At 37.5% G+C, this 26853-nt stretch overlaps 2 protein-coding genes across 2 annotated transcripts; both read right to left on the bottom strand.

The window, feature by feature from the left end:
* Positions 1-1491: 1491 nt before the first annotated feature.
* Positions 1492-6470, bottom strand: LOC113275119 (enolase-like). Its single transcript, XM_026524564.1, has 17 exons — positions 6298-6470; positions 6087-6150; positions 5892-5956; positions 5648-5695; positions 5455-5541; positions 5257-5337; positions 5057-5158; positions 4868-4948; positions 4653-4727; positions 4166-4228; positions 3971-4051; positions 2984-3178; positions 2845-2895; positions 2650-2738; positions 2518-2569; positions 2323-2379; positions 1492-1827 (listed from the first exon to the last, which is right to left on the bottom strand). The coding sequence occupies exons 1-17, from the start codon at positions 6364-6366 to the stop codon at positions 1747-1749; spliced, it is 1341 nt and encodes a 446-aa protein (XP_026380349.1). The 5' UTR covers positions 6367-6470; the 3' UTR covers positions 1492-1746.
* A 12813-nt stretch (positions 6471-19283) lies between these two features.
* LOC113272318 lies at positions 19284-19880 on the bottom strand. Its single transcript, XM_026522170.1, has one exon. The coding sequence runs from the start codon at positions 19878-19880 to the stop codon at positions 19284-19286; it is 597 nt and encodes a 198-aa protein (XP_026377955.1).
* Positions 19881-26853: the final 6973 nt, after the last annotated feature.

The raw sequence follows: 26853 nt of genomic DNA, 5'->3' as shown, positions 1-26853 counted from the left end.
CCATTAATGGCGAAGGTAAAACTTGGATCGAGTTTTACCTCTGATACCGAGGTAACATTGTTTATTGGAAAGATGAAAGAGCTCAAATTAAGCTTTACAGACACAGGACAATGACTATATATAGTCAGAACATAATGACCACACATTAACTAACAGGTGTAATAATATGAATGGGACACGTTAATACAAGAGTGACAGGCTGGATTAGTGACAGGATGTATGGGAGGTCATTATTGAGAAGTTCAACAAAAAGCTTGCTAAATGGAAGAGAAGATTCTTTACCAGGGAAGGAAAGATCATGCTTATCAACACAGAACTTGCAAGCTTACCCATATACTTTATGTTCATTAGGCAAATGCCAGCTTCGGTGGAGAAAAAATTGATTAAGATCATGAGAGATTTCATGTGGGGTTCTACAACCGAGAAGAAGAAGATCAACTGGGTAGCATGGGATAAATTCAGCAAATCAAATGAGGAAGGTGGGCTAGCAATAAGAAACCTCAGGTGCACTAACAAAGCTCTTTTAGCTAAATGGAGTTGGAGATATGCTATGGAAAAAGGATCTACGTGGAGGAAGGTTGTCCAACAAAGGACAAACTCTGAAGAGAATTCATTATATCCAAAAGAATTCAAGCTCCCATATGGAAGAGGATTCTGGAAAGGTATTCAGAAGGAGAAATGGCTACTATAGAGAACATCCAGCATTCATATAGGCAACGGAAAAAAAGCATAAAATTTTGGATGGATGGCTAGTGAGTACCCCTCTGTACCTCTCATACCCAACAGTATACAAACTGACAGTGAACAAGAATGTTACGGTTGCTGAGTTAATTGCAGATGGGAGATGGACAATCTCATTAAAAAGACAGCCTAATGCTGGAGAAAGACAAGGGATAAAAAGGCGGTTGTCTGTGTTGGGAGAGCCACCTGAACTGATTGATGGAGAAGAAGACTATATCACCCCTCTTGCTTCATCACAATTCAGTCAAAGAGGGATATCGTTGGCTAATATCCCGACAAAATCAAGCTTTGCAACAACCACAAATATTTCCTCATAAGCTCATCTGGGTCAACAAATTACCACGAAAGGTGCAGGTATTTTTGTGGTTTATCTGGCAGATGCATTGCCATCAGTGGATAATCTGATTAAAAGGGGATGCGAAATTGGAAATGTTAGATGCAGTTTGCGTAATATCCACAATGAGACCCTGAACCATCTCTTTTTACATTGTAACTACTCTTTTTACTCATTGTGCAATATCCACAATGAGTCCCTATACCATCTCTTTTTACATTGGAAATACTTCAACTCCAGCTATGGGATTCAGTGGTCCTTTAAGCCTAGAGTCAATGAGCATATTCAAGATTGGGCCAACAACAAAAAAAAGCACAAAGGCAAGAAAATTTGGATCATGATGCTAGCGGCAATTTTTTTGGGTTATTTGGAGAGAGGGGAACGTTAAGTCATGACGAAGAATAGACAGAGAGATAGGCAGGAAACGATTACAGAGGTGAAGAGATTCATCTTCCAATGGGGGTCAGCTCATAACTTGTTCCATCTTAAAACATTTAGAAATCTTATTAAAAATTGGGGAATCCATGTGTTGTTTCTTTTTTTATTTTCTAATAAAAATGTTAACCCCTTCAAAAAAAAAAAAAAAAAAACTCCGCCTTTAAGAGGGAAACAAAAACTAAAACCAGCCTTTTACTACCAGCATTGTTGCTTGCCTGATAATGATCAGATTTTTAATAAGGTTCCACCGGGGTTCGGAACTTAGGTCCTGCATAAACTGCAGCAGATCCGAGCTCTTCTTCGATCCTAAGAAGCTGCAGAATTATGAAAGCAAAACAAAAGCACCAATTGTCAGTGCCTGTCCATGTCTGAAAGCTTGTGTATGGAGCAAAGTGCAATAATAAAAATATTGATCATTCACTTCCATTATTTGTTTTGTATCAGAAGAGGGAGCTTAAAAAACAACCCTTTTTTTTCTCTAAAAGACTAAAAATTGGTGTTTGCATTGCTGCAGGCCAGCATTCATTTTCCTAGTACTTGAGACCAGAAACACTTAAGTTCACAATTTGGATCCAGATTGTTATGCCAAGGATAAAAATTCAGCATTTTAAATTATCCATTTCCCTTTAAATACAACCTAGATCTTCGTTTTATCTTATTTTTTTATAATAAGATTTATAATAGCATACAAAACCCAGGCAACACTCCGTACCTATGTTATGACACCTTATTATCTATAGGGAATATACTATATGGACAGGAATTCCAATCCTTATATTCTTACAGTAAAAAAAATATGTAACAGTTACCTGATTGTATTTAGCAAGGCGTTCAGATCTGCAAGGAGCTCCAGTCTTGATTTGTCCCTGTTTCACCAGAAACAAATATTTGTGAGTAATATGTGAGCTTCAGCGAATCATTGTTCAGTTCGGCACACCATAAGAACATATAAGCAGAAAACACAGGATAACAAATATAACTAATAAATAAACAAGCAAGCTCACCGTGGCCAAACCAACAGAAAGATCAGCAATAAACGTATCCTCCGTTTCACCACTGCATCCCATATAGGAGAAGTTAGGTCAGCATCTCATAAAATGAATATTTTAAATAACCAATAAAGTATTGAGTACTACCTTCGGTGGCTAGCCATAACACCCCATCCAGCATGCTTAGACATTCTCACAGCTTCAATGCTCTCAGTCACAGAACCAATTTGGTTGACCTGGCAGAAAAATAGAAGGCATATTCAGATATCCTCATGAATGTTTTAAGATGCTGAACTAAGAAATTCATGATTAGAACATATGATCCTCATATAGAACACGAACCTTCAATAGAAGGGCATTGCAGGACTTCTCTTTGATTGCTTTTGCAACACGCTGTGAACCACAAAAATAATAATTAAATCAAAAACCTGATATTCAAACAATAACTTGAAGTTTTAGTTATTCGGTAAAATATACTTACGGTAGGATTGGTGACAAGGAGATCATCCCCGACGATCTGCACTTGTTGTCCGACCTCACTGGTCATCTTAGCATAGTGTTCCCAGTCATCCTGATCAAATGGGTCTTCAATGGATACAATTGGGTAATCAGCCACGAAAGACTTGTAGACATTTTTCAAGCTGTCTCCAGATATTTTCTGTGACCCATCATTGTTCTGCAGAAAAGAGTGTCAATTTCACTTCAACTCTAAGAAGGATAAGGGGCACAAACAGGCCAATATAGGTCTTGGTTATACGGGGCACAAAAATAATTTTTCAATACAGAACAGGTTCGTAACCGAAGTTTTTTTTTTAGCATTCTCACATCAGACTAAGAGAGTGTTCAGCAAAATAAGCAAAAACTTCACTTCTTGTAGGAACCTCCTTTACTTTTGGGAAGTCGAAATTTAGGAGGAGTTTGTACGGCAAACTACAGATTCTTAAGTTAGTGACGTGAGCTAAAAGAATATGCAAAATGAAACTAGAGGCAAAATGAAACTCTCTAAGGACAAGCAACAACATCTTGCTTCACAAAAAAGATGCTATCCGCTTCTTGCAAGACATTTTATTTTGCAAATTATTCTTTTAGTTTATTCACTAAAATACCATTAGAAAGTAACGTAACAGGATGTGTACTTAAAAGTACTCTTACCCTTTTGTTTTTTGATAACATGAGCTGAAAAAGATGAACCCAGTTACAAAAACGACTACCTGAAGCAAGAGTTACTTCTTTTCTAAGCAAAGAGTGACCCTACAGGATGCAAGTTCACCTCAAGTTTCGTGTTTACATGTTACTTTTATTTGTTTCTCAAATCAACTATTTTGTTCTTTTAAGCCGATACTTCAACGTAAAAACTTCCACAAATACTTCTCAAAAGTATATCATATCTGCTTTTGTTTCAAATAGCTATGCGAAGAATAAATAAGACATTATAGATAATGAAAGCTGAAGAGGGCTAATTTCTTACCTCCTCCTTGAAATTTAAATCATAGGTCTTGTCCTTCTCAGCATAAAACTCTGAAGCAGCAACATCCATCCCAATTACAACCTACACAAAGACAGAGCAGTTAACCACAAAGAATACGCTTGACAAGCAACAATGATCAAGAACAATACAGCATGAAAGTAGGTAGGTTTTCAGGAAATCAGATAGAAGATGTACTTTGCCAGTATATCCCGCTTTGGCAATCGCTGTCTTCAAAAGTTCAAGTCCCTCTTTGTTTTCCTGTACATTTGACACACGAAAAGAAAGAATAAAATTAGACATAAATACACCCAGCTAAAATATATGTCTAAAGAGTGTCAGCTGGTTTCTGTTACACCTGGTGAACACCGGGCAAATATAGAGTTCAACTATATATTTGAAACTGTACTACCCATTGTAAAAGCTGTTGTTTTATCACTTTGAGCCTGATTTGCACTCTAACTTTAGTTATATTACATACTTCAAGATGCCTACCCAATAAATCGGTAACCATTAGCCTACTCATACTAGTAACGATATAACCATGTTGAGCCTATCGAAACATCATCTAAACATCAACAAAATCGATAGTTTGGTCAATTTTCCGTATAAGAGAACACTCAATTTATCAAGTTTATTAAATGTTATACTAATTATAACTTTCAGAAAGAAAAAAAATGAAAACCTGAATATTAGGAGCAAAGCCACCTTCATCACCAACATTAGTCGCATCTTGGCCGTATTTCTTCTTAATAACAGACTGAAAATATAACAAAATAACGTATCAGTGCCAGGCTTTTATTCATACTATAAACAGCATAGCTTGGCAGAAAACCCGATACTTCTGTTGAATAGTAATTCCGGAAAGCATAAGAAACAAAAAGTAGATAGATGTATTACCTTCAAGTGATGGTATACTTCTACACCCATCTTCATGGCTTCCTTGAAAGAGGAAGCACCGACTGGAAGGATCATAAATTCCTATATGATGAAACAAACAAATAAGTTACAAGTCAAAAGAAATTTCAATACACAAAAAAACTATTAATACAATTTTTATAAGTATAAGATAAGAACCAGAAGGATTACCTGCATTGCCAGTTTATTGCCTGCATGTGAGCCACCATTGATGACGTTGAAAGCAGGCACAGGTAACACTAAGTTTTTGTTACCAGCAAGATTTGCAATGTGCTACATAAAAAAGAACAAGTAAAATTGAGCAACAGAACTGCATGTCATGAAAATGTCTTTGTGCAAAAGGTAGAGCTAGATAACCAGAAATAATATACCTTGTAAAGAGGGATCTTATTAACACTAGCTCCAGCCTTGCAAATAGCAAGTGATACAGCCAATATAGCATTTGCACCGAGCTGACATTGTATGAAACAAACAAAACAATAAAAAATCAATTAGAATGCAAACTAATAAATATTTCATCGTATCATGACCATTGTCCCAATAAGTAAAATGATAAGAACCCATAATACCTTTTGTTTGCACCAACCCCATTCATTTTGTGTTCCATCAAGTTGTTGTACCATGAGGTTGTCAAGTTCAACCTGCTTCGTTGGATCCTATAAAGAAAAAAACAACCAGATATCCACAGCATCAACAAACACATTCTCATATGACGTCCAAAACCACACGCACACTTAAGAAAAAGGCGAATTCAAGTAGTACCTTTCCAATCAAGGCGGGTCCAATGATTCCATTCACATTTTCAACAGCCTAACAAGAAACATAACACAGTCAATCCACCAAAAACCTAAAATTCCAACCCAACTGACAATAATCTCTACTTCTAATACAAGTATATAGGAAATTACAAATTCCCTGCAACAAGCATTCATTATAATGCAACAGGCTTATACAAATGTATCATTGCTCAGATATAATCAAGTTGAAACATATTATTAACTCTAACCTTAGAAACACCTTTCCCTAGGTAATCAGATCCTCCATCTCTTAATTCCAACGCTTCGTACACCCCTTAATGATTTAAACAAATTACCAGATACACAAATCAGTAAAAAGTAATTTATCGTCCTCCATATATCTGATAAAATCAAAGCACGTTTTTCATAATCTCAAAAGAGATAGAGTTTAGTTATAATTTCACCTGTAGAAGCACCACTTGGAACAGCAGCCCTAGCTAGGGTTCCGTCGGTTAAATGAACATCAACCTAATAAAATTTTCTCATAATTTTAAGAATTCTACAAATACTAATTTACTGTTACACTATCTAATTAATAAATAGATCATCAAATCAGTAAAAACAAAAAAAGTAAGAAAAAATATGAATCAAAAAAATGAAAAAAAAAAAAATTACTTCAACAGTAGGGTTTCCACGACTGTCAAAAATCTGTCTAGCTTTGATTGCTTTGATCGTAGTTGCCATTACTCTGATGATCTCACTGATTTTCTCACTTTCTGATTCTGATTCTGACTGGTTATGAAATGAAACTGAACTACTTTGTGAATAACGATGTCGAGTTTTGGCATTGGTTTATTGAAAATGAATTTATAGAAGTTTAGGTTAATGCTGTGGATTCATAATAGCCGTTGAGTAAATAAAAGTTGGTTTTGACGGGTGTGATGTAAGAGATATAAAGCGTCGTGGACTTGTGACTCACAGGATATTTGCTCTTTTAAGATGTCATTGGACTACTGGAGCCATAGTGAAAGGCATATTCGTTTGCAGTTCCAATAAAAATCTGGACAGGACCGGGCTGTAGGTAAAAGTAAGGCATGGCATGTGTCCATGATTCAAGGAAATGTTGTGTATAGCATATCGATTTTATGATCTTGACATATGTGTCCTTTTTCACCTCTTGTTTGATCTAATAAAAACCTTTATTTTTTTTATAGAAAAACTTAAACCAAAAGAGAGCACCTGCTGAGGCTGATACAAAAGATTGGCAGTTGTTGGGATAGTCCTCCTGCCAATATTATTCTTACAAGATAACGCAACATTAAAAGTATCCATATTTTATAGTCTATGGATTACTTTGAGACTTCGTAAAATAAAGGTTACAGAATTGATGATAGTTTCATTGTCTTTCTCTTCATTTTTGGTTCTTTGATGATAGCTTAAGTGAAGTCTTCCTTTAACAGCATTGTGGTATAGCAACTTGAAACGAATTAGAACTTACATGGCTTCAGCTTGTATTTCTATGTTAGTGTCTTGCATTCCGTTAGCCCATTCAAAAGCTAAGTCTGCCCCTCCTGTTGCCCCCCCCCCCCCCCCCCCCCCCCCCCCCCTAGCTCCAGAGTGTCCTGGATGTCCTCTGGTACCAATGTTGTTTCCTGCAAAATCCATAATAGTTAGTGCAGAATAATATATCCAATTTTCAGGGTCCTGCAGGGTGCAAATTTTGATGATTATTCCATGATCCGTTGTAGAGGACTGATTCATATTGTAGGGAGTAATGTTGTTATCCATAGATGAATCAGAAACCTCAGAAGATATAGAGAAAGTATTCATAATATGCTCTGGCATATGATGAATTTTGTTTTATTACATAAATGTTGTTTTATGCTAATAGAGGTCTGTTTTGCATCTGGTTGAATGTGTCTGAAGATCAGATCACACCTAGCTTTCCAGATGAACTAGCATGTAGTAGCATAGACATTACTATTTTTACTTGCCATGCCAGATTGAAACCAAGAGTTCAACCATTCTATGAAAACTGTAGTATTATCAAACTCAATATGGTTTGAGCCAATGATTTTTTTTCCAAACAAATGAGGCAGCTGGACAGTTGAGGAACATATGTGTCATTATTTCCTCCCCTGTTTTGCAAACGGCACAAATAGGGTCAATGTAATGCAAAATGCTAGCAGTTTTAGCATTGGTGGGGAGGATTCCATGAGCACATTTCCTGATAAAGATTTTGATAACTGGGGCAATATCCATATTCCATATTGCCTCCCAATTTCCTGTTGTAGTATCATTTTTGTAAAGATTGTCTATCTTAGCCTTGTAAAGGGCTCTAACATAAAAATTTCCTGTATCATCAAGATTCCATTGAATCTTGTCTTCCTTTTCTGGATGAGGGTTCAGAGTTAATATGATCTGTGTTATATGGTTACTGAACATATTTTGAACAAGATTCCCATCCCAGCTTCCATCAGGGATAAGGAGTTTGTCAACTGTTTCAAGCTGATGGGGACAGTTAGGGGGTTTGATGAATCTAGTGGTGGTATTTGGGGTCCACAGATCATCCCAAATCTTGATTCTTATTCCATTACCAATTTTCATCCACAGTGAGCTTGAATGTTACTGATACCTTCTAGTATTCCTTCCCAAATCCAGGAATCACCATCATTTGGATTGAATTCCATGTTGAGAACATTTCTGCCAATTAGATACTTAGCATCCATAAGCTTGTACCAGAAAGAATCCTTTTGTCTTGTTCTAATCTCCAGCCAATTTTTGTGATCATAGAGTTGTTGAAGAGTTTCATGTTCATAAACCCTATACCTCCCAAATCTTTTGGTTTACAGACTGCAGTCCAAGCTTTTGGATAGTAACCAGTTGGATTTTCAATGTTTTTTCCCCAGAAGAAGTCCCTATGGAGATTGTTGATGTCTTTGCAGATTTTTTTTGGTATCTTGAAGCAGTTCATTTGGTAAATACATGCAGAGGAGGTGACATATTTAATGAGCACTTCTCTCCCAGCAGGGTTTAGAGGGACATTTTTCCAGCTGGATAATCTTATCTTCAACTTATCAACACCAGGTTTGAAAGATTTGATTTTGCTTCTGTGAGTGAATAGAGGAGAACCTAGGCATTGATCATCTAGTTGAAGGACTTGAACACCCGTAGTGTTACTTATGGTGGGAATAAGACTTGTATTAGTGTTATTGCTGAAGAAGACTCCAGACTTGTTGAAATTTATGAGCTGACCAGAATTACCTCCAAAAATATTTAGAATATCCATAATGTTATGAGCTTCAATCATATTGGATTTGCAGAAAATCATGCATTCATCTGCAAAGAGAAGGTGACTGATGGAAGGAGCAGACTTGAAAATTTTAATCCCATTTATGAGACCCAATCCTTCTACATGAATGAGAGTTCTGGAAAGAGTTTTCATGCAGAAAAGGAATAGATAGGGAGAGAAAGGATCACCTTGCCTTAGCCCCCTGGAAGGTTTGAAAAAATTATCTGGAGATCCATTGATAAGGATAGCATAGGTAGAAGTGGAGATGCATTGAAAGATTTTGTTGCACCAGTGGTCATTGAAACCAATCTTTTTCATAATGGTTATAATAAATGTCCAATCAACTTCGTCAAAGGCTTTAGCCATATCAATTTTGATACCCATGCTTTCATTTTCTACTTTTTTTTTACCTCTTTTGGATCTCATGGTGTGGATAATTTCATGAGCAATGGATATGTTGTCAGATATTTGTCTGGGATGAAAGCATATTGGTATGGAGATATGATCTTGTTTAGATGAGGTTTCATTATCTGATCTATGAGTTTGGAGATGATTTCATAGGTAGTGTTGCAGAGGCTGATGGGTCTGAAGTGGCTTGGAGAGGAAGGATTGTCTATTTTGGGATGAGGGAGATAAAAGTAGCATTCATTTCTTTTAGCATGTGGCTAGAGGTGAAAAAATGATGCACCATCTTGACAATGTCATTTCCCAGCAGCTCCCAATTGGCTTTGAAGAAATTTGGAGGGAACCCATCAAGCTCTGGAGCTTTGTCACTTGCCATGCTAAATAGGATTGACTTAATCTCATTGTGATCAGGTATCCTATTTAGCATTATGTTGTCTTCTGGTGTTATGCTTGTAGGTATGAGGCTGAGGATTTCTTGTGTTATATTGGTGACTTTGGCAGAGGACATTTTTGAAAAATGATTTGTGAAGCATTTATTCACTTCTTGATAATCTGTTATCAACTCTCATTTTTCATCTTGGATTGTATTTATCTTGTTTCTTCTTATTCTACTCTTAGTTGCTCTGTGGAAGTAGCTTGTATTCTGATCTCCTATCTTTATAAGTTGATATCTACTCTTGGTTTTCCAGAATTTTTCTTCAACGTCATGCCAGTTTTTAAGATTTTTCCTTGCTTCAGCTATGGATTGACCTCTATCCATTCTAAAGTAGTTGTTGTGTAACTAGTGTAGATGTTGCTTCCATTCTTCTATATTTGATTTAATGTTGCCACAAACCTCCTTGTTCCAAACTCTGATTTGAAGCTTTATGTTCTTGAATTTTCTGGCAATAGTGAAAGAGCTGGATGCAGTTAAGGATTTGCTCCAATACTCGGCTATGACTTTTCTACAATCCTCATGATCCATCCAAGGACCAAAGAAGTTAAAGGGAATTTTTCCATTTTTCTAGTGAGGGTTAGAGTTTAGTAAGATAGGATGATGGTCCTACCTAATAGCTAGCATATTAGTGACAGTAGTGTTTGGATAGAAGACTATCCAATCTTCAGTTGCTAGTCCCCTATCTAACCTTTGTTCAGTGAGAGCATGCCCCCTTCTTTAGTTGGACCAAGTGAAAGGGCATCCAGTGGAGCCAAGGTCAATCAAATCTAGATCAAGGATTTTGTAATTGAACAAAAAAGCCTCAGTGGAATAAATGGGGTGGGTATTGTACTTTTCAGTATCATGAAGGGATAAGATTGAAGTCACCAAGAATTAATCAAGGAAATTGGTTAGTGGCTGCAGTTTTATCTATCATTTTCCAGGATTTTATTTTACTGGAAGCATCATAGGGACTACCATAGTAACCTATGAAAATCCAAGGGGGTTATTGGCAGGTTTGACTATAACATTGATATGGTTCAAGGAAAAGTCTATGATGTCCATAGAAATATTGTTTTTCCAAATCAAAGCTAGGACACTAGCAGTACCACTTGCCCCTCCTGGATTAACATACCAGAAGTCGTTTACACTGATATCATGCATGATTTTCTTGAGTTTATCAGATTTTTGTTTAGTATCAGAGAGGAAAATGATATCAGGGTTCAGTTTGTTGAGCATATCATTAAGGTATTTCTTAGCATCTCTAGTTCCTAATCCTTGACAGTTCCGTGCCAAAGCTGTAATGAATTGCCAAAAATATGACACAAGAGGATATTTGAAAGCTAGTCTTCTAGTAATGTGGTCATAGTGTATGTTGCTAGATGTCTGGATTATAAAAAGTATTGTAATATATTTTATAGAAATAGAGTAGAGAGAAGTAAGATAGTGTACCATGTTTTATGAAGAGGAACTTTCCAGGGTACCATTAGCCTTTACTGGAGAAGTATTACTAAGCAGTTCCTTTGTTACGTCATCCAAGTCTTTGAATCTTTCGATGTTGTCAGCTTCCATTAGATCAGTGATGTTTGGGAACTTGTTATCCTCTTAGGGTTTCTTTCTTTTTGGGCCATGCTTGCTAATATTAAAGGAATTATCATTTAGTTCCTCAAAGCTATGAGCTTTTTTCTTTTCTTTCCAGTCCTTTTTCTTCTTTGTAGCAATCTCTTCATCCATTCTGGCTTTGATTTGGGCAAGAGTGGGAAGGGTATTGAAAGGAAAGATTTTTGGGGAAGGAGAAGAAGGAAAGATGTTTTCAACAGCCAAAACATTAAGGTTTGGATTTTCAGTCTTGTTGGAATGTTGAGCTCTTGCAGCAACTTCACTTTTGGAAGTCTTTTCCTGTAGGAACCAACAATCTTATTGTCCATATCAAGTCTCGTGATTTTGATTTGACAAGCAAAGACATCGGGATGAGGGGTATGAGTCACATCATAAGGAGAGGTTTGGGCTCCAAATGTGATTGGGATGTCAGATGATGAAGCAATGTTTGCAATGGACTTTCCTAGCTTCAATCTCTTGGCATATTTCATTTTAGCTTCAAATTCAGCTGCAGCATATCAACATCAGAGTAAGGTCTATAGATTACATCTTTTCCAGCTTGGATAATTTTTTGTTGTTGAGTTCTTGCTGGAGTTGCTGGTTGGGGTGTTGGTAGATGTGGGTGGTGAAAATGAGGTTTAATTGGGGGAGTTTCACATAAGGTGTTAGGGTGATCAAGGACTCTACAAACATTGCATAATTTGATGCCATTTAGAGCATAAGCAACTTCCAGCCAATGTGAGAGAGTATGTGTTTCAAAAGCTTCAATGCAAAATTTGAGGGGCTTGGTGACATTTATAGTGAGATTAACCTCCAAGTTCTTCTCACATCTATCTATACCATATGTTTTCTTAGCATCTTGATAAACTCCAATTGGCTTGACTATGTTTCTTATATCAGGGATGATGTGTGTAGGGATTCTTTTGATGAGGATCTAGATCATGACTTTGGAGAAGAGTTCTTCATCAATCAGTTCAGGGCCACCAACAGGAATTCTCACTAAGACCATCAGCTTGCCAAACTTGAGGGGCTTGGTGACATTTGTAGTGAGATTAACCTCCAAGTTCTTCTCATATGTATCTATACCATATGTTTTCTTAGCATCTTGATAAACTCCAATTGGCTTGAGTATGTTTCTTATGCCAGGGATGATGTGTGTAGGGATTTTTTTGATGAGGAGCTAGATCATGACTTTGGAGAAGAGTTCTTCATCAATCAGTTCAGGGCCACCAACAGGAATTCCCACAAAGTCCATAAGCTTGTCAAATACCCATATAGTACCCCATTTTCTCAAGGTGGAATAATCATCCTCATGGGTGAGCCTCAGAATATAATAGTTTCTTCTTCTATTCCAAACATCTACTTCAACTTAGTTCTGAAGTTCCCAGTTGGCATTGATGAAGTTGCTAACTCTGATAGTTTGAAAACAAATATTACTGCATAATTTTCCAATAAAGCACCATTCCCAGTCTAGGGGTTGTTTAGATTTAACATTTTCAGGGTTGAGAAAGACCTTTGGAAATAAATCAGCAAGGATAGAGAGAGTTGAATTCATTTGGTTTACAAGGTTATAAATATTGGTAGAATTGGTGTTAGAAGAAGCCATGAGAGGGTAAAGAAACAGGTTGAGAGTGTGGTGCAGAGGTGTGTGATGTTCACTGAGAAAGAAATGGGTAAAGGGGTGTGGTTCAAGAGAGAGGGAAAGTATGCAGGCTTTATTTTGAATTATAATCACGGGTTCGAATTTGGATGTCATAAACAAAGTGGTGTACTTTCATTTTAGATGTTGACCATAGATTATGCCAAGTATGGTGATGCGTGGGGTGACAGGGCCGATAGGGACCAAAGAGACTGAAATTGGTGCAACAATCTTGTCTTTTGGTGGTTAACGGTACCTTGGAAGGAGACCTGCAGTTGATAGACAAAGCAGTTGGCTTAAACCAAAGTTTGTAGCTAGAGTTTACCTGATTACCTGCTCTGTTGGTAGCGTGAACTTTGAACTTTTACATGGCCATGTTGTATGATTGGTGGTATATCGGGTTCGGGTTAATAACCCGATCCGAGGGAGATCGCCCAATAGAGAGAATCGGGTGATCCCAATGTAGTTTTAGTTGCATGCGCTTAATATAATGCTTATGATCAAGGATATTCAACTCATTTGAGTAATGTATTATAGATAGAACCGTATCATTGGCATGCTTATTACTAGCATAGTAGGTATTGCATGTTTGGTGGTGGTTAGTCGTGCCAAGTGGATCTAACTGCACAGAGAAGTTCATTAAGCATGGTTTATAAACATAATGAAGGTCTATAGACATGACCATTCGAGTTTGCCTTTGATTAACGCATCTCATATGTGAAGCGTTGAGAGAGTAACGTGAGGCAGTTACTTTTGATGGTAATAACTTCAAGACTATTGCTCTTCCCAGAAATATAAAAAACAATTCTATGAGGCAACTCTTCATTTTTTTTTCCTTTCCTCTTTAAAGAACAAAGAAACCAGAGAGAAAGATCTTTCCAAAGAAAATAGTAGTGAAAATGCCTCGAGTGTTTTACAGTGAGGGAGAAATTGTGGAGGAGACTTCAGAGATTTTGCAAGAGCGTACTTTGAGTTGGTACAATCCCAACTATTCGATTTCCAGTTTTCCATATGGGTTGCTTTCCCCAATGGTCGAGAGGCTATCAACTATACCCACATCTTTAATTTGCATTGGGAGAATCTGCGTTACAATCGGAGGGTGAAGATAGAGAAGATTTATGATCAAATTCTACCAGGCCATGGAGGGGTAATAGAGCAAATGGAATTCAGTGAATTTAATCACATGAATGTACTCGATTTTAGCTTTAATCTCATTGTACCAATTGATTTGCATTTTAATCTCATTGTGCCAATCAATTTGTTGAAAATCTGCATGTTATAATTTGTTTGTTGATGATGTCTGAAGAGCCGTGCAAATATTGAGGATGGTAGACAGACTGTTCCACAAGAGGGTATTCACGCTGGTGTGCAGGAAACTAACAGGATAGTATTTCAGAATAGTGTAAATGAGATTGGAAGTGGGAGTGGTAGTGGTAATGGTGTTCAGTCGAGGAAGAGGTTGTGGATGATGAGGCTCCCAATGAGAAACCCCCTCCAACACCTAATGCTGCCAATCAAGAGCCAAATCATGGGTAGAGTGTTAATGATGGCTGGGTCATTTATGCATCTCATCCCCAAATTGGGAAATATGTGGTGAATGGGGGAGTTGTGCTTGTAGGTGGTTGTTGGTGGAGTGCGTCAGGGATTCTTTGCTAATGTGATGCCTGCTCCTGTTAGAGCAGGGATTCGAATGAATGCAAGGATTCCACTTCCTCCTCAAGCCATAGTGTTTCCTCATCTCAGTATGTTGTGTCTTGTAGTAGGTCGAATCACAGCTGAAGTCGCAGCAGTTGCTAATGCTGGTTATGGGGATGTTAATCCACCACCAGTACCAGGACCAGCCGAGGCGCCTGTAGTACCAGCACCTAGAGTCGCACCAGAAGGAGTGTCTAATATGCCAATACCTGCAAGGCGAAGAGGAGTGCGAAGCTATCCACCTGTACGACCAGATAGAGTGCAAGAAGTACGAACTCGGCAAGGGCTGCGAGGTGTTGGTCAAAACAGAGATAATTCTGTCTAGCCAGGTAATGTCTAGTTCTAGTTCCTTCAACATGCAATGAATGCTTTTTTGGTTTTTGAAAGTGATCGCTTGTGACACCAGTTTGAAGAACATGTTATCTTTGGTTTAAACTAATTTAAGAAGACAGTTATCTGTATTATGTTTAAGACAAGGGATGTTGATGTTCTTAAGTTGTATTTTGCTATGAATTTGAATGTTTAAACTAGAATGATTAGAGATTTTGCGAAGTAAAGAAAACTTAGTATGCAAGTGTATGTTGAAATGATCAAGACAGAGGATACTAGTCCAAAATTTAGGAATAGAAGGGTTTACTAATTCATGATATCCAAAGACTTTCCAGGAAATTAATCTGAATTTGAGAATCAGTAGATGCAGAAACAATACCTTTGCATAGCTCACCTTAGAACACCAGAGTTTTATGAAGAAAGTTAGGCCATCCAGAGAGTAGATTTTGAAATTGTCAATGTGTAGCTGAGTAGAGATGGTTGATTTTAGGAGAACATAGTTGAATAAGTAGCCTGTAAAGTTCTTGAGTAGATATTTTACGTTCTTCCTTATCTTCATGAAGTTAAATTGTGTAGTTGTTTAGACAGTTACAACCACAATGATGAGACTAGGGGTGTAAATTGGGTCGGGTCGGGCAGCCCGGCCTATTTATTAAATGGGACGGTATGGGACGGGCCGAAACATCTCTTACCCATGAAATTAAAAGGGCCGGGCGGGCAGGGTTATTTATCTACAGTAAGTACCCATGGCTTACCCAAGCCTGCTTTGTAATTTGGGCTCGGGCGGGTAGGGCCGGGAGGGCCTTGAATATTACAAACAAATACTCCCTCCGTCCCACTCCTAAGTGACCTATTTGATTTTTGATTTTGTCCCAATGATAAGTGACCTATATCACTAAACAATGAGATATTCCGGAATTATCCTTTTAATTAATTATAAATAATATATGAAATATGTATAATTTGATAGGCATGTTTATATTCGTTACATAGGTGTTTTAAAATGCTTTTCAATTGTATGAAATTTGCGAACATACGTGGAGTATTTTGAGAGATAAACCATTTTTAAATTTCACTAGTTATTATTCATAAGGGTATAATTGTAAAAAATGATTAAAAATACTATTTTCCTTGCTTGCCTTAAAAATTGTGCAAATTTCAAATAGGTCACTTAGGAGTGGGACGGAGGGAGTATATATTATACATATATATTGTTAAAAATAAAAAGAAAGTAGTAATAGTACACAAGTTTTACTTAAAATTAATAATCAAATACGAGAATTGAGATGGGAATAAGATAAACCAAACTTCCAATAATTTTTCCTGAATTGAATCATCAGAAAAGGAAAGTGCCTTAGATTTTGCTCAATATTTTCTCTATATGGTTAACAAAATTAGACTCCTATGGAATAAAAGTTAAGAAATACATATGAAAACTACGAGGGTTGACTGTATTAAGTATATGTACCAAGTATATTCTAGGATAAAACAAAATTGGAACAGTCACTTAGGCTAGGTAAATGGATAACACTGGCGGGTAGCATTGACGGGATAATAGGGAGGGTATTGGGCCGGGCAAGAAAATTTGAATTGTGGCCTATGCCCGCCCTCTTATTTAAATTGGCTAGGTCGGGCCATCCCGTAAAGGGCCACGGTCACCCATGGGTTGTCATGGGACAAGGCGGGGATTGGGCTGCCGGGCAAAATTTACACCCCTAGATGAGACTGATATGTTTGAGTATTTTTCCTGTAATTCCTTTCCATAGTACTTGTTTCAGAAAATTGTAGTGATTGTATTTCTTGATATTTTGCGGATTCCTATGTGATTTTGAGTTCCTCTGTGATTGTGAGTCTTGTAAAGACTACTGTGGTGAATACTGTGATCTGAGTCTTGTGAAATTTGTTGTGATGATTTATGATAAGAGATTTCTGGTTGGATTCTATAAGAGATAACAAAAAGAAAGAAAGGTGTGGGAGATTAAGCATTGAGGGTGAAATTCATGAGATTAGATGTTTGATCCGTCCAGATTTTTTAGTCGGCCGATCAGAAAACCGGTGCCGGTGGAAAATAGCCGTTGAGGGACTACCAGGCAAGGGTAACGAGCAAAACTCAGGACGTTCGGGAGGAAATCAGGTGAGAGGAAGAGAGAAGGAGTCGTACAAAGAGAATACATTTTATTTTTAATAAAGACCTCACAATTTCATCTAATAAAAACCTAACCTACATATATGAGGAACGTTCTAAAATCGCCAGCATGATTCGTTTCAAACAAAATGTATAATCTATTGCACTCTAATGATTTTTCCAGTAAAGTTCAATGCATGGTGATCACCCCTGTGAATTTTGCTCCAAATGAGCCATGTGGCACCCAAACTTCTACTCCCAAATTTTTCCACTGATTTATTACTCAAACCACAAATTTTATTACTCCAAATTTTGTCATTGTGACAAAAGATCTATGACGGAATGTTACATGTAGCTAAAAAGTTCCTGTTAGACTTTAAATTTGCCTCATGTGATTCAAAATTTACAACATGACTAAACTTTACCACTAGATCTACACAGTGATCAAAATCTACCGCTGAAGTATAAAATTTGACTTGTGAGTTGTGATCGGAAATGTTAAATGGGCCCCTGACACATATTTTTCTTTGTGACACAAAATTTGGATTTAATCCTTGTAGTATGGTATATCAGATTCAATGTATATGGTCGACTCTTTTCCAAGTTATAACAAATATAAAACCCACAAATCACACGTCCAAATAAACAAAAAAGAATTACATTATTTTTAAGAAAAAATGAATCCATTTATATGCAAGTTATATGAATATATTTATTCTGTGAAGTAAAATATTTTTGGTTAGCATTTCGGTTTCCGGTATGCGGACGTGTTAGCGTTATTAATCTCATAACATGTTTGTTTTATTTTCTTGATCTGACTCATCTATATCTAACTTAAATCACCTGTTAATTCGTTTGGATCCGACTCAATGTGTTTGTTTCTTTTGAATTAGATCAACTGACTCAAAATTATATAACTTAATGGCTTATTCCCATGAGACAATGATATTTTATTACTTGACTAAAGTGAATCGGAATCAGGGGTTAAATCTAGATCAGATAATGTATCGGGTCTAGTCAAAACTAAAATATAAACAGTCTAATATCTGACTTCGTGTTGAGCTAGAATCGGACCATCCCGATCAGTAAAAAACAGATATTAATTTATCTTTCAGCCGTTCTAAATAGACCGCGTAAATAGACAAGGTAAAAACCGCCCCCTCATATGGAGGCGGGTCCCGCATGTCAGGAGCTGAGCAGGGGGCACTTTTGGGCCCCACTATAAGAAGACTGTGAGGGGACAGTTTTCCCCTTGTTCATTTGTTCGGTTCATCAAGACTTTCTGTTTATCTTTCAAGTCTCGTCTTCTATACGTGTAAAATTTTTGGTAAAAGTAAAAAATCCTTGCGCGATAATTGAAGCCATCTGGCTGGTGGTTACTCATGCTTGATTGTGATATTCTTCCATTCTCTGTGTTAAGAACTCTATGCTGCCATTTGCTTCTTGATTTCCCTGTTGACAAGACAACTGATCAATTCTCTTAAGAAAATTCAAAATACCCATGGTAGACAGATTTAGTATTATGGTATTTATTGCAAGTTTTCTTCCTATGTACGTCAAATCGAAAAAAAAGGACAGAGAGCCGCCGGTGAGAAACCAAGTAACAAAGCTCTGCTCCAACCCATGATGGCTGACTCTACTTTTGAAGAATCCAAAAATCTCTCTTACTAAAGACAAAGAACAAATGAACCTCTTGTGATCAGTTTCTATACCCTAATATGATAGATAGAGAATAGCTAAACAAAATAGAATAAAAACACAAAGAGATTGTAATAGAATGTTTTGATTTTATTGCTTAACAGAAGAACTTACAATGTTTACCTTTTAGGTTTGTTTTTTGCCCTAGGTAATGCTTCTTCTTCGAGGTTTGTTCGTTGTTACTATTCTTCTTGTTTTCTGTCGTGTCCTCTACAAGCACTCAAGGTACCTATTTATAGGTTTAAGACTAAGCTAAAACTAGTAATACACAGAACGAGTAATTTTCTCTATTTTTGTAACCTTATAGGAATATAACTCTATTGTTCCTTCTAGGAATAGAACTCTACTTTTAGAATTACTTGGAGAGTAATTCAGGGATATTTTAACCTAGGAATAGGGTATTCTAATGGGCCCTAAACCCTAAAACGGATCAGACCTCCCACATTAGGAGGCTTTTGGTCCCTCAAAAGCATTGAACCAAGAGGTGGGGATATTTAGCTTGCAGCTTCTCTCTTGAGTACCACTTTGCATGCTTAAAAATTTTCCCCTTAAGGAAGACTTGGAATAACTCTTGTTCTCCCACTCTATACATCCGTGTCTTCTTGCTAAGAACCATATCTTCTGTTGCTACTTCACTGGGAATTAAGTCTTGCACAACTGGTAACAATGGCGACTCATTTCGCTCGTCAAGTAACGAAGGTTCAAAAAGCTTAAGATTCTCGGCATTTGCTGTAGAGTGTATCTGCATATAGCTTGGCAGTTCTAGCTTAAAAGCATTAGTGTCGTATTGTTCCAAAATTCGAAAAGGACCATAGCGTATAGGTTTCAACTTCCTATGCGGCCCTTGTAAACGAGTTTTCCCAATAGCTAACCAGACAAGATCACCAACCTGAAAAGTATGTTCAGTTCGATGTTTATCATGTCGTTGCTTGTACTGTGCTTGTGTTTTCTCAAGATTTTCACGTACTTTTTCATGAATCTGCTGAATACGCTGAATAAACTTCATTCCGCTAGCTACTTCTGACTTCTTGGTGTCCACATGTTCTGGCCTAGTAAACATTAGATCAAATGGAGATTGTGGTATGAATCCATATCATATCTCGAACGGTGTTTTGCTGGTAGATCTATTCAAATCTCTGTTGTAGCAGTATTTAACATAAGGTGGATTCTCATCCCAACTCCTTGGCCTTTGTTGATTGAACCCTCGCAGTAGTTGAAAAATAGTTCGGTTGACAACTTCTGTTTGCCCATCCGTTTGCGGATAAAATGCAGTAGATCTTTTCAATGTAGTATCAAATAATCCCCATAAACTCTTCCAAAACCGGCTCAAAAACCTAGTATCTCTATCACTAATGATACTTTATGGTAAGCCAAAGTGTACAAAAACATTTTGGAAGAATTCTTGTGCTGCTCCTTCCGCTGTAATTGTCTTCTTGCAAGGGATCATGATTGCAATTTTGCTGAAACGATCTACTATGACAAAAATATAATCATTACCCTTCTTCGTAATTGCTAAGCCACCAATGAAATCCGTTGACATGCTTTCCCATGGTCTGCTTGAAACTGGTAAAGGGGTGTAGAGTCCAAGTTTCGGGTTACTAGGCTTGTTGGCGCAACATATTTTGCATCCTTTAACAAACTTTTCTGTATCATCAGTCATACTTGGCCAATGAACGTGGCGTTGAAGATTTGCAAATGTCTTTTTGACGCCAAAATTCCCTGCCACCAGTGATGTGTAAGATTCTCGAATTAATGAGAGTGGACGTTGTTTTGGAATACAAATCTTGTCTTCCTTGTACAACAGTTCATCCTCCACATGATAATCGTGATATTTTATCCCACTTCCACCCTTAGTCATAAGGAATTCCTGGAACTCAACCTCTTCCATGTAATTCTCCTTATATGACTCTATTCCAGTTGGTTGCATTTGCAACACAACAACAACCATTATGGATGGAGGTAACCCATCCACTTAAAGTGCCTTGTTTGTTGGAGTTTTCTTTGTGTATGGAGATACTTCAAAGGTTCATGGTCAGTATGAATAACTGTTTCTTTTCCCCACAAATAGTGTCGCGACTTTTTGATAGCTTGAACTATTGCATACAATTCCTTGTCATAAGTCGGATAGTTTAGAACTGCTCCGGAAAACAATTCAGAATGATAGAACACTGGTTTACCTCCTTGTAGTAGAACATCCCCCATTGCATAACCTGATGCGTTGGTTTCCACCTCAAATGGTAGGCGCATGTCAGGGAGGGTGAGAACTGGTGCTTCACATACCTTCTCTTTCAACTCTTTGAATGCTTCTTTCTCTTTCAATCCCCATATGATAGCCTTATCTTTGTACACTAATCGTAGTAACGGTGCTGTTATACCTGAGTAGTTCTTGATAAATTTTCTCAAGTATTGCGTTGCCCCTATAAAACTAAGCAACTCTGTTTGTGTGGTTGGTGGCAACCAATCTCTTATCGCAGACACCTTACTTAGGTCAATTCGAATCTCGCCATTGCCTACTATGTGCCCGAGATAGTGTACTGATTTCTTAGCAAATTCACACTTCTTCATATTCAACTTCAACTGTGAAGACTGGAGCAGTTGTAAAACTGTTTTCAGATGTGAGAGGTGTTCTTCCCATGTTTGACTGTATATCAATATGTCATCTAGGAATACCATCATAAACTTATCTAACACCGGTCTTAGAGCTTCATTCATTAGCAGCATGAAAGTTGCTGGAGCGTTTGTTAAATCGAAAGGCATAACTAACCACTCAAAAAGCCCTTGTTTAGTCTTAAACGCAGTCTTCCAAACATCTTCTTCTCTCATGCGAATTCACACTTCTTCATATTCAACTTCAACTGTGAAGACTGGAGCAGTTGTAAAACTGTTTTCAGATGTGAGAGGTGTTCTTCCCATGTTTGACTGTATATCAATATGTCATCTAGGAATACCATCATAAAATTATCTAACACCGGTCTTAGAGCTTCATTCATTAGCAGCATGAAAGTTGCTGGAGCGTTTGTTAAATCGAAAGGCATAACTAACCACTCAAAAAGCCCTTGTTTAGTCTTAAACGAAGTCTTCCAAACATCTTATTCTCTCATGCGAACTTGATGATATCCAAATTTCAAGTCTATCTTGCTGTAGTATTTAGCATGTTTTAGTTGATCGAACAAGTCATCAATACGTGGCAGAGGGTACCTATTCTTTATAATGATTTTATTGAGTGCACGACAATCAATACACATGCGCCATTCTCCATCTTTTTTTGGCAGCAGAATAATCGGAGACCCCGCTGGTGATGAACTTGGCCTAATCAACCCTTTATCTAAGAGTTCTTGTACATGTCTTTTAACTTCATCTGAATCCATAATAGATTGTCGATAAAGTCCGACATTCGGTACAGGAGCATCCGGTTGCAGTTGAATTTCATGTCCACTTTGCTTTTCAGTGGTAAGTCTTTGGGTTCTTGCATGATGTCTGCAAAACCTTCTAATAATTGTCGGAATTCTTCCCTTTCTGTCTCGCTGCACTCCCAATCACCTGCATACCCAAATCCAACTGACTTGTCATCAACTGGTCGAACTATAATTAATGTGAACTTCTGGCAAGTATTTACTAAATATTTTGTTTGTTGCGCAGTTAGAAGTTGGAGTTTCTTGTTCTCTTTAGAGGCTAGAATACGGAACCCTTTTCCACCCTTAACCAGCCTCCACACATTTTCTCGTCTAAAGAACATCGCATCCCTATCCCATAGGTAAGGACTTCCAAAAATAACATGAGAAGCATCTAAGTGGACGACGTCACATGTTACCTGATCTACGAATTTCCTATCAATGATGAATTCAAAGGTACATTTGGTGTTCACCTGTAGTTCTAAATCCTTCTTTAACCACCCCAATGGATAAGGTTTAGGATGCGGGTTGGTCTTTAATTTTAATTTATTCACTAGATGTTCCGATATCAAGTTCCGTTGTGACCCACTATTAAAGAGGGTGAGAACTGAAGTCTTTTCAATTTCAGCATACACCCAAAATAGTTTTCCTTTGGCAGATTCCAATTGTGCTGGAGATGGACTACTTGCGACTCCTTTACTTGTCATCATTGCCAGTTCTCCACCAGTTCGCAATGATCTGTCGATCACTTCATCATCATCATCATCATCATCATCATCTTCTTCTTCTTCTTTGCAGATGGTTGTGGTAGCCTGTTTGCGCTCTTTCCACCATGTTGGTTTCAAATCATGATGCAATTTCCAGCATCCTTCTTTAGAGTGTCGATCCGTCTTACAGTTCTCACAATAATAGTTGTTTTTGCTTGCCACTACATGGTTCTTCCTCCCCTTTTTTTGGACAAACTTCTGAACCTCTCCTTCTCTAGTTCTTGGTTGATTTGATCCAAAAGGTTGGCTTTTCATCTCGATATGCATAGCTTTCTTGCAGGCATCATCAATATCAGTTACCGGAAATAGTGCAAGCTCTGTCCTTATAGAAAAAGGTAATCCTCCTTTATACTTCTCAATGGTTTATGGATCTCTCATGTTCACATTCAATGCTATAGCTTGCTTGCGAAATTTAGTAGTGTATTCTTGCACGTTCTACCCTTTTACTTGACGCAAAAATTATCATCGTTCGCGTAACCGCTCCCTATAACCAATAGGATAAAACTGATTTTGGATAGACGTTGTAAACTACTGCCATGTTGTTACTAGAGTTTCCAAACCTGACGTGTATGCTTCCCACCAAATAAGTGCATGACCCTCGAGTCTAAGTCTAGCGAAACTTATCCTTTGCTCCTCACTGAGTCCCTTAGTGTTGAAATAAACTTCTAAGGATTTGATCCAGCCATCTAACTTTTCAGGGTTTAAATCTCCATTGCATGCAGGAATTTCAATTCTTGCCTCCACTTTGAATGGTGTATTGTCGGCGAGACTTGATTGTTTATGTCCTGAATGAGAACCATCTGTTGACTTGGATTGTGTAGGTTAATAATCTGTGAACATCTCTGTTAAAGCAGCTAGATCATCTTTCATTGATTTCATCTCTGCCAAATCGCTCTTTACGATTTACATATCTTCCTCTAACTTTTCCATGGTCTTGTCTTATGGATTTGAGGATGAAGAAACTGAAACTCTTATTCTTTTGTCAATATCAGGATATAATGGTAATATAGTGTTAACCTTGGATCGAAACCCTTCCATTCACGGCTGAAAACATTGCTTAACTACCTTCTAGCTCTAGATACCACTGATCAGTTTCTAGACCCTAATATGATAGATAGAAAATAGCAAAACAAAATAGAATAAAAACATAAAGAGATTGCAATAGAATGTTTTGATTTTATTGCTTAATACAAGAACTTACGATGTTTACCTTTTAGGTTTGTTTTCTGCCTTAGGTAATGCTTCTTTTTCTAGGTTTTCCATGTTAATATTCTTCTTGTTTTCTGTAGTGTCCTCTACAAGCACTCAAGGTACCTATTCATAGGTTTAAGACTAAGCTAAAACTAGTAATACACAGAACGAGTAATTTTCTCTATTTTTGTAACCTTCTAGTGTTAGAGCATAGCTCGATCGACCTCGCATGCGTATCAAGCATGTTTTTCAATGTTAGTGATCAAAACTATGAGTCTTGATTTCTGGCCTACATAACTAAGTCTCGGACTAGGATAGAAAAGTGTAGTTGAGCTCAAGGACTTCATGGTGATTCATCATACAACGACGAAGATCTACTCAAGGAACCGTGAAACTTCATCAACAAAAAGGTATATGGAGACTTGAACTTATCTATCACTCAAAAGTCTATCTATTATATCTCTTACTTCTTATGAGACAAAAGTCGTATGCTATATAGACTGGATCATACACATTTGATATTTCGATCCGAGTATATCTCGCCTATCTATATCTCGAAATCATGTGTTGGCAAAGCGTTTCGCTTTGATCAAGTTTATCTTCACCTAGTGAAGAAAGTCATGAAAAGTTTCAATTACTCTGAGAATTGCTCTGACGCGAAACGGTCTGTGAATAATGGCTATATAACGTCCTCTGAGAATGTATCAATGATTGGAATGAGAGTTTATATTACATAACCATGTATTCCTTAATCCGAAGTTTTCGAGCTTTGTTGATTGAGAGAAACCGGAGGAATTGGATTTGCCCATTCCGCGAACCCAGTCCGCGAACTGACGGAAGTTCTTGTACCGAGAAATTCTGCTAGGATTTTCCAAAAACTCGTTTGCGTGTAAGTCCGTGAACTCAGTCCGCGAACCTAGTCCGCGAACTGGCGAAAGTCTCTTTGCCGAGATTTTCTGCTGAGTTTGGAAAACTCCACCGGTTGTCTTAAATCCGCGAACTTGTTTGTGAACTTAAGAGGTTATGATCTAAAGATGTGCTCTGAACATGAAACTTAAATTACTAAGGAATGATTTATGCAAATCGTGGCTATAAAGTTCATGAGCCGATTTAATCGAATCGAATCGAATCATCTTTGTTTTAATTATGTCTTGTGTAGTTACATAAGATCTCATAGCAATTGAACAACTCTTTAACTAGTTCGTTTGAGTCAATTGAGCTAGTTATGGTGAAGAAGAACAAGGTTAATATGAAATGCTCATATGGTTAACCTTTTGGGTTACTATGTTGAACCAACATACACGTACACGTTTGGGCATGGTTTTCACAAACCCAGTAAACGTCTACCCAAGTGTGTGTGACAATCTAAGTTTTCGATCTAACAGTTGAGAAATATTAGCTTGAATCTAAATCAGATTTTCATCTAACGGTAAATAAGGATTACTTTGTAACTAAGGCAAAACCCTGATTTGAAGACTATATAAAGGAGACATCTAGCATTGTGCAAAACTAATCCCCACACGTCTGTGTGATACTAGTGCGCTCGCTAGAGTCGATTCTCCTTTAACCTTTGGTTTTGTTCTCTAAAACTTGGTCAACGACTTAAATACTTCATTGGGATTGTGAAGCCAGACCGATACGGCTTTTATCGTAGTTGTGTGATCTGATCTTGCATCTTCTGTCGTACGAGTACAATCTATGATTGGCTTGAGATCGGGAGAGTTCTCCGATAGGAAAGATAAAGAAGTCACAAACATCTTCGTCTCACTGTTTGTGATTCCTCGACAAACCGCCTGTGTAGTCAGGAAGGATTGTAGAGAGGTGATTTATTAATCTAGGCTGTTCTTCGGGAATATAAGACCAGATTATCAATTGGTTCCTGTTCATCTTGATTTCATATCTTAAGACGGAACAAAACCTAGGGTTTATCTGTGGGAGACAGATTTATCCTTTGATAGACTTTTCTGTGTGAGACAGATTTGTTTATTATCAAGTCTCCGATTTTGGGTTGCAGCAACTCTTGGTTGTGGGTGAGATCATCTAAGGGAATCAAGTGCGCAGTATCCTGCTGGGATCAGAGGCGTAGGAGTACAATTGTACCTTGGATCGGTGGGAGACTGATTGGGGTTCAACTATAGTCCAGTCCGAAGTTAGCTTGGAGTAGGCTAGTGTCTGTAGCGGCTTAATACAGTATGTATTCAATCTGGACTAGGTTCCGGGGTTTTTATGCATTTGCGGTTTCCTCGTTAACAAAACTTCTGGTGTTTGTGTTATTTCTTTTCCGCATTATATTTTATATAATTGAAATAATACAGGTTGTGCGTTCGTGATCATCAATTAGAAATCCAACCTTTGGTTGTTGATTGATATTGATTGATCCTTGGACATTGGTATTTGGTACCATCCAAGTTATTCCTTGTATTTGATAAAGACTCGCTATTGATTTTAGCTTGAGTAAAAATCAAATCAAGAGAGAGATATTAACTCCTTGAGATACTTTTATCTAGATTGATTCTGACTGTCTAGTTGATTCTCTAACAAAGTATTTTGGAGTTAGTCCATACAGATTGCTAAGCGAAATATTGGGTGGTGTTATTAGACCCCCGCTTTTTCAATTGGTATCAGAGCAGGCAAACACGGTAAATCTAATAAGTTTGTGTTTGTTCATTCCATATAAATTTCC

Source organism: Papaver somniferum, chromosome 4 (assembly GCF_003573695.1).
Source record: "Papaver somniferum cultivar HN1 chromosome 4, ASM357369v1, whole genome shotgun sequence".
Taxonomy (NCBI): Eukaryota; Viridiplantae; Streptophyta; class Magnoliopsida; order Ranunculales; family Papaveraceae; genus Papaver; species Papaver somniferum.
The sequence above is the reverse complement of the archived record's forward strand: the minus strand, read 5'-3'. Positions and strand labels throughout refer to the sequence as shown.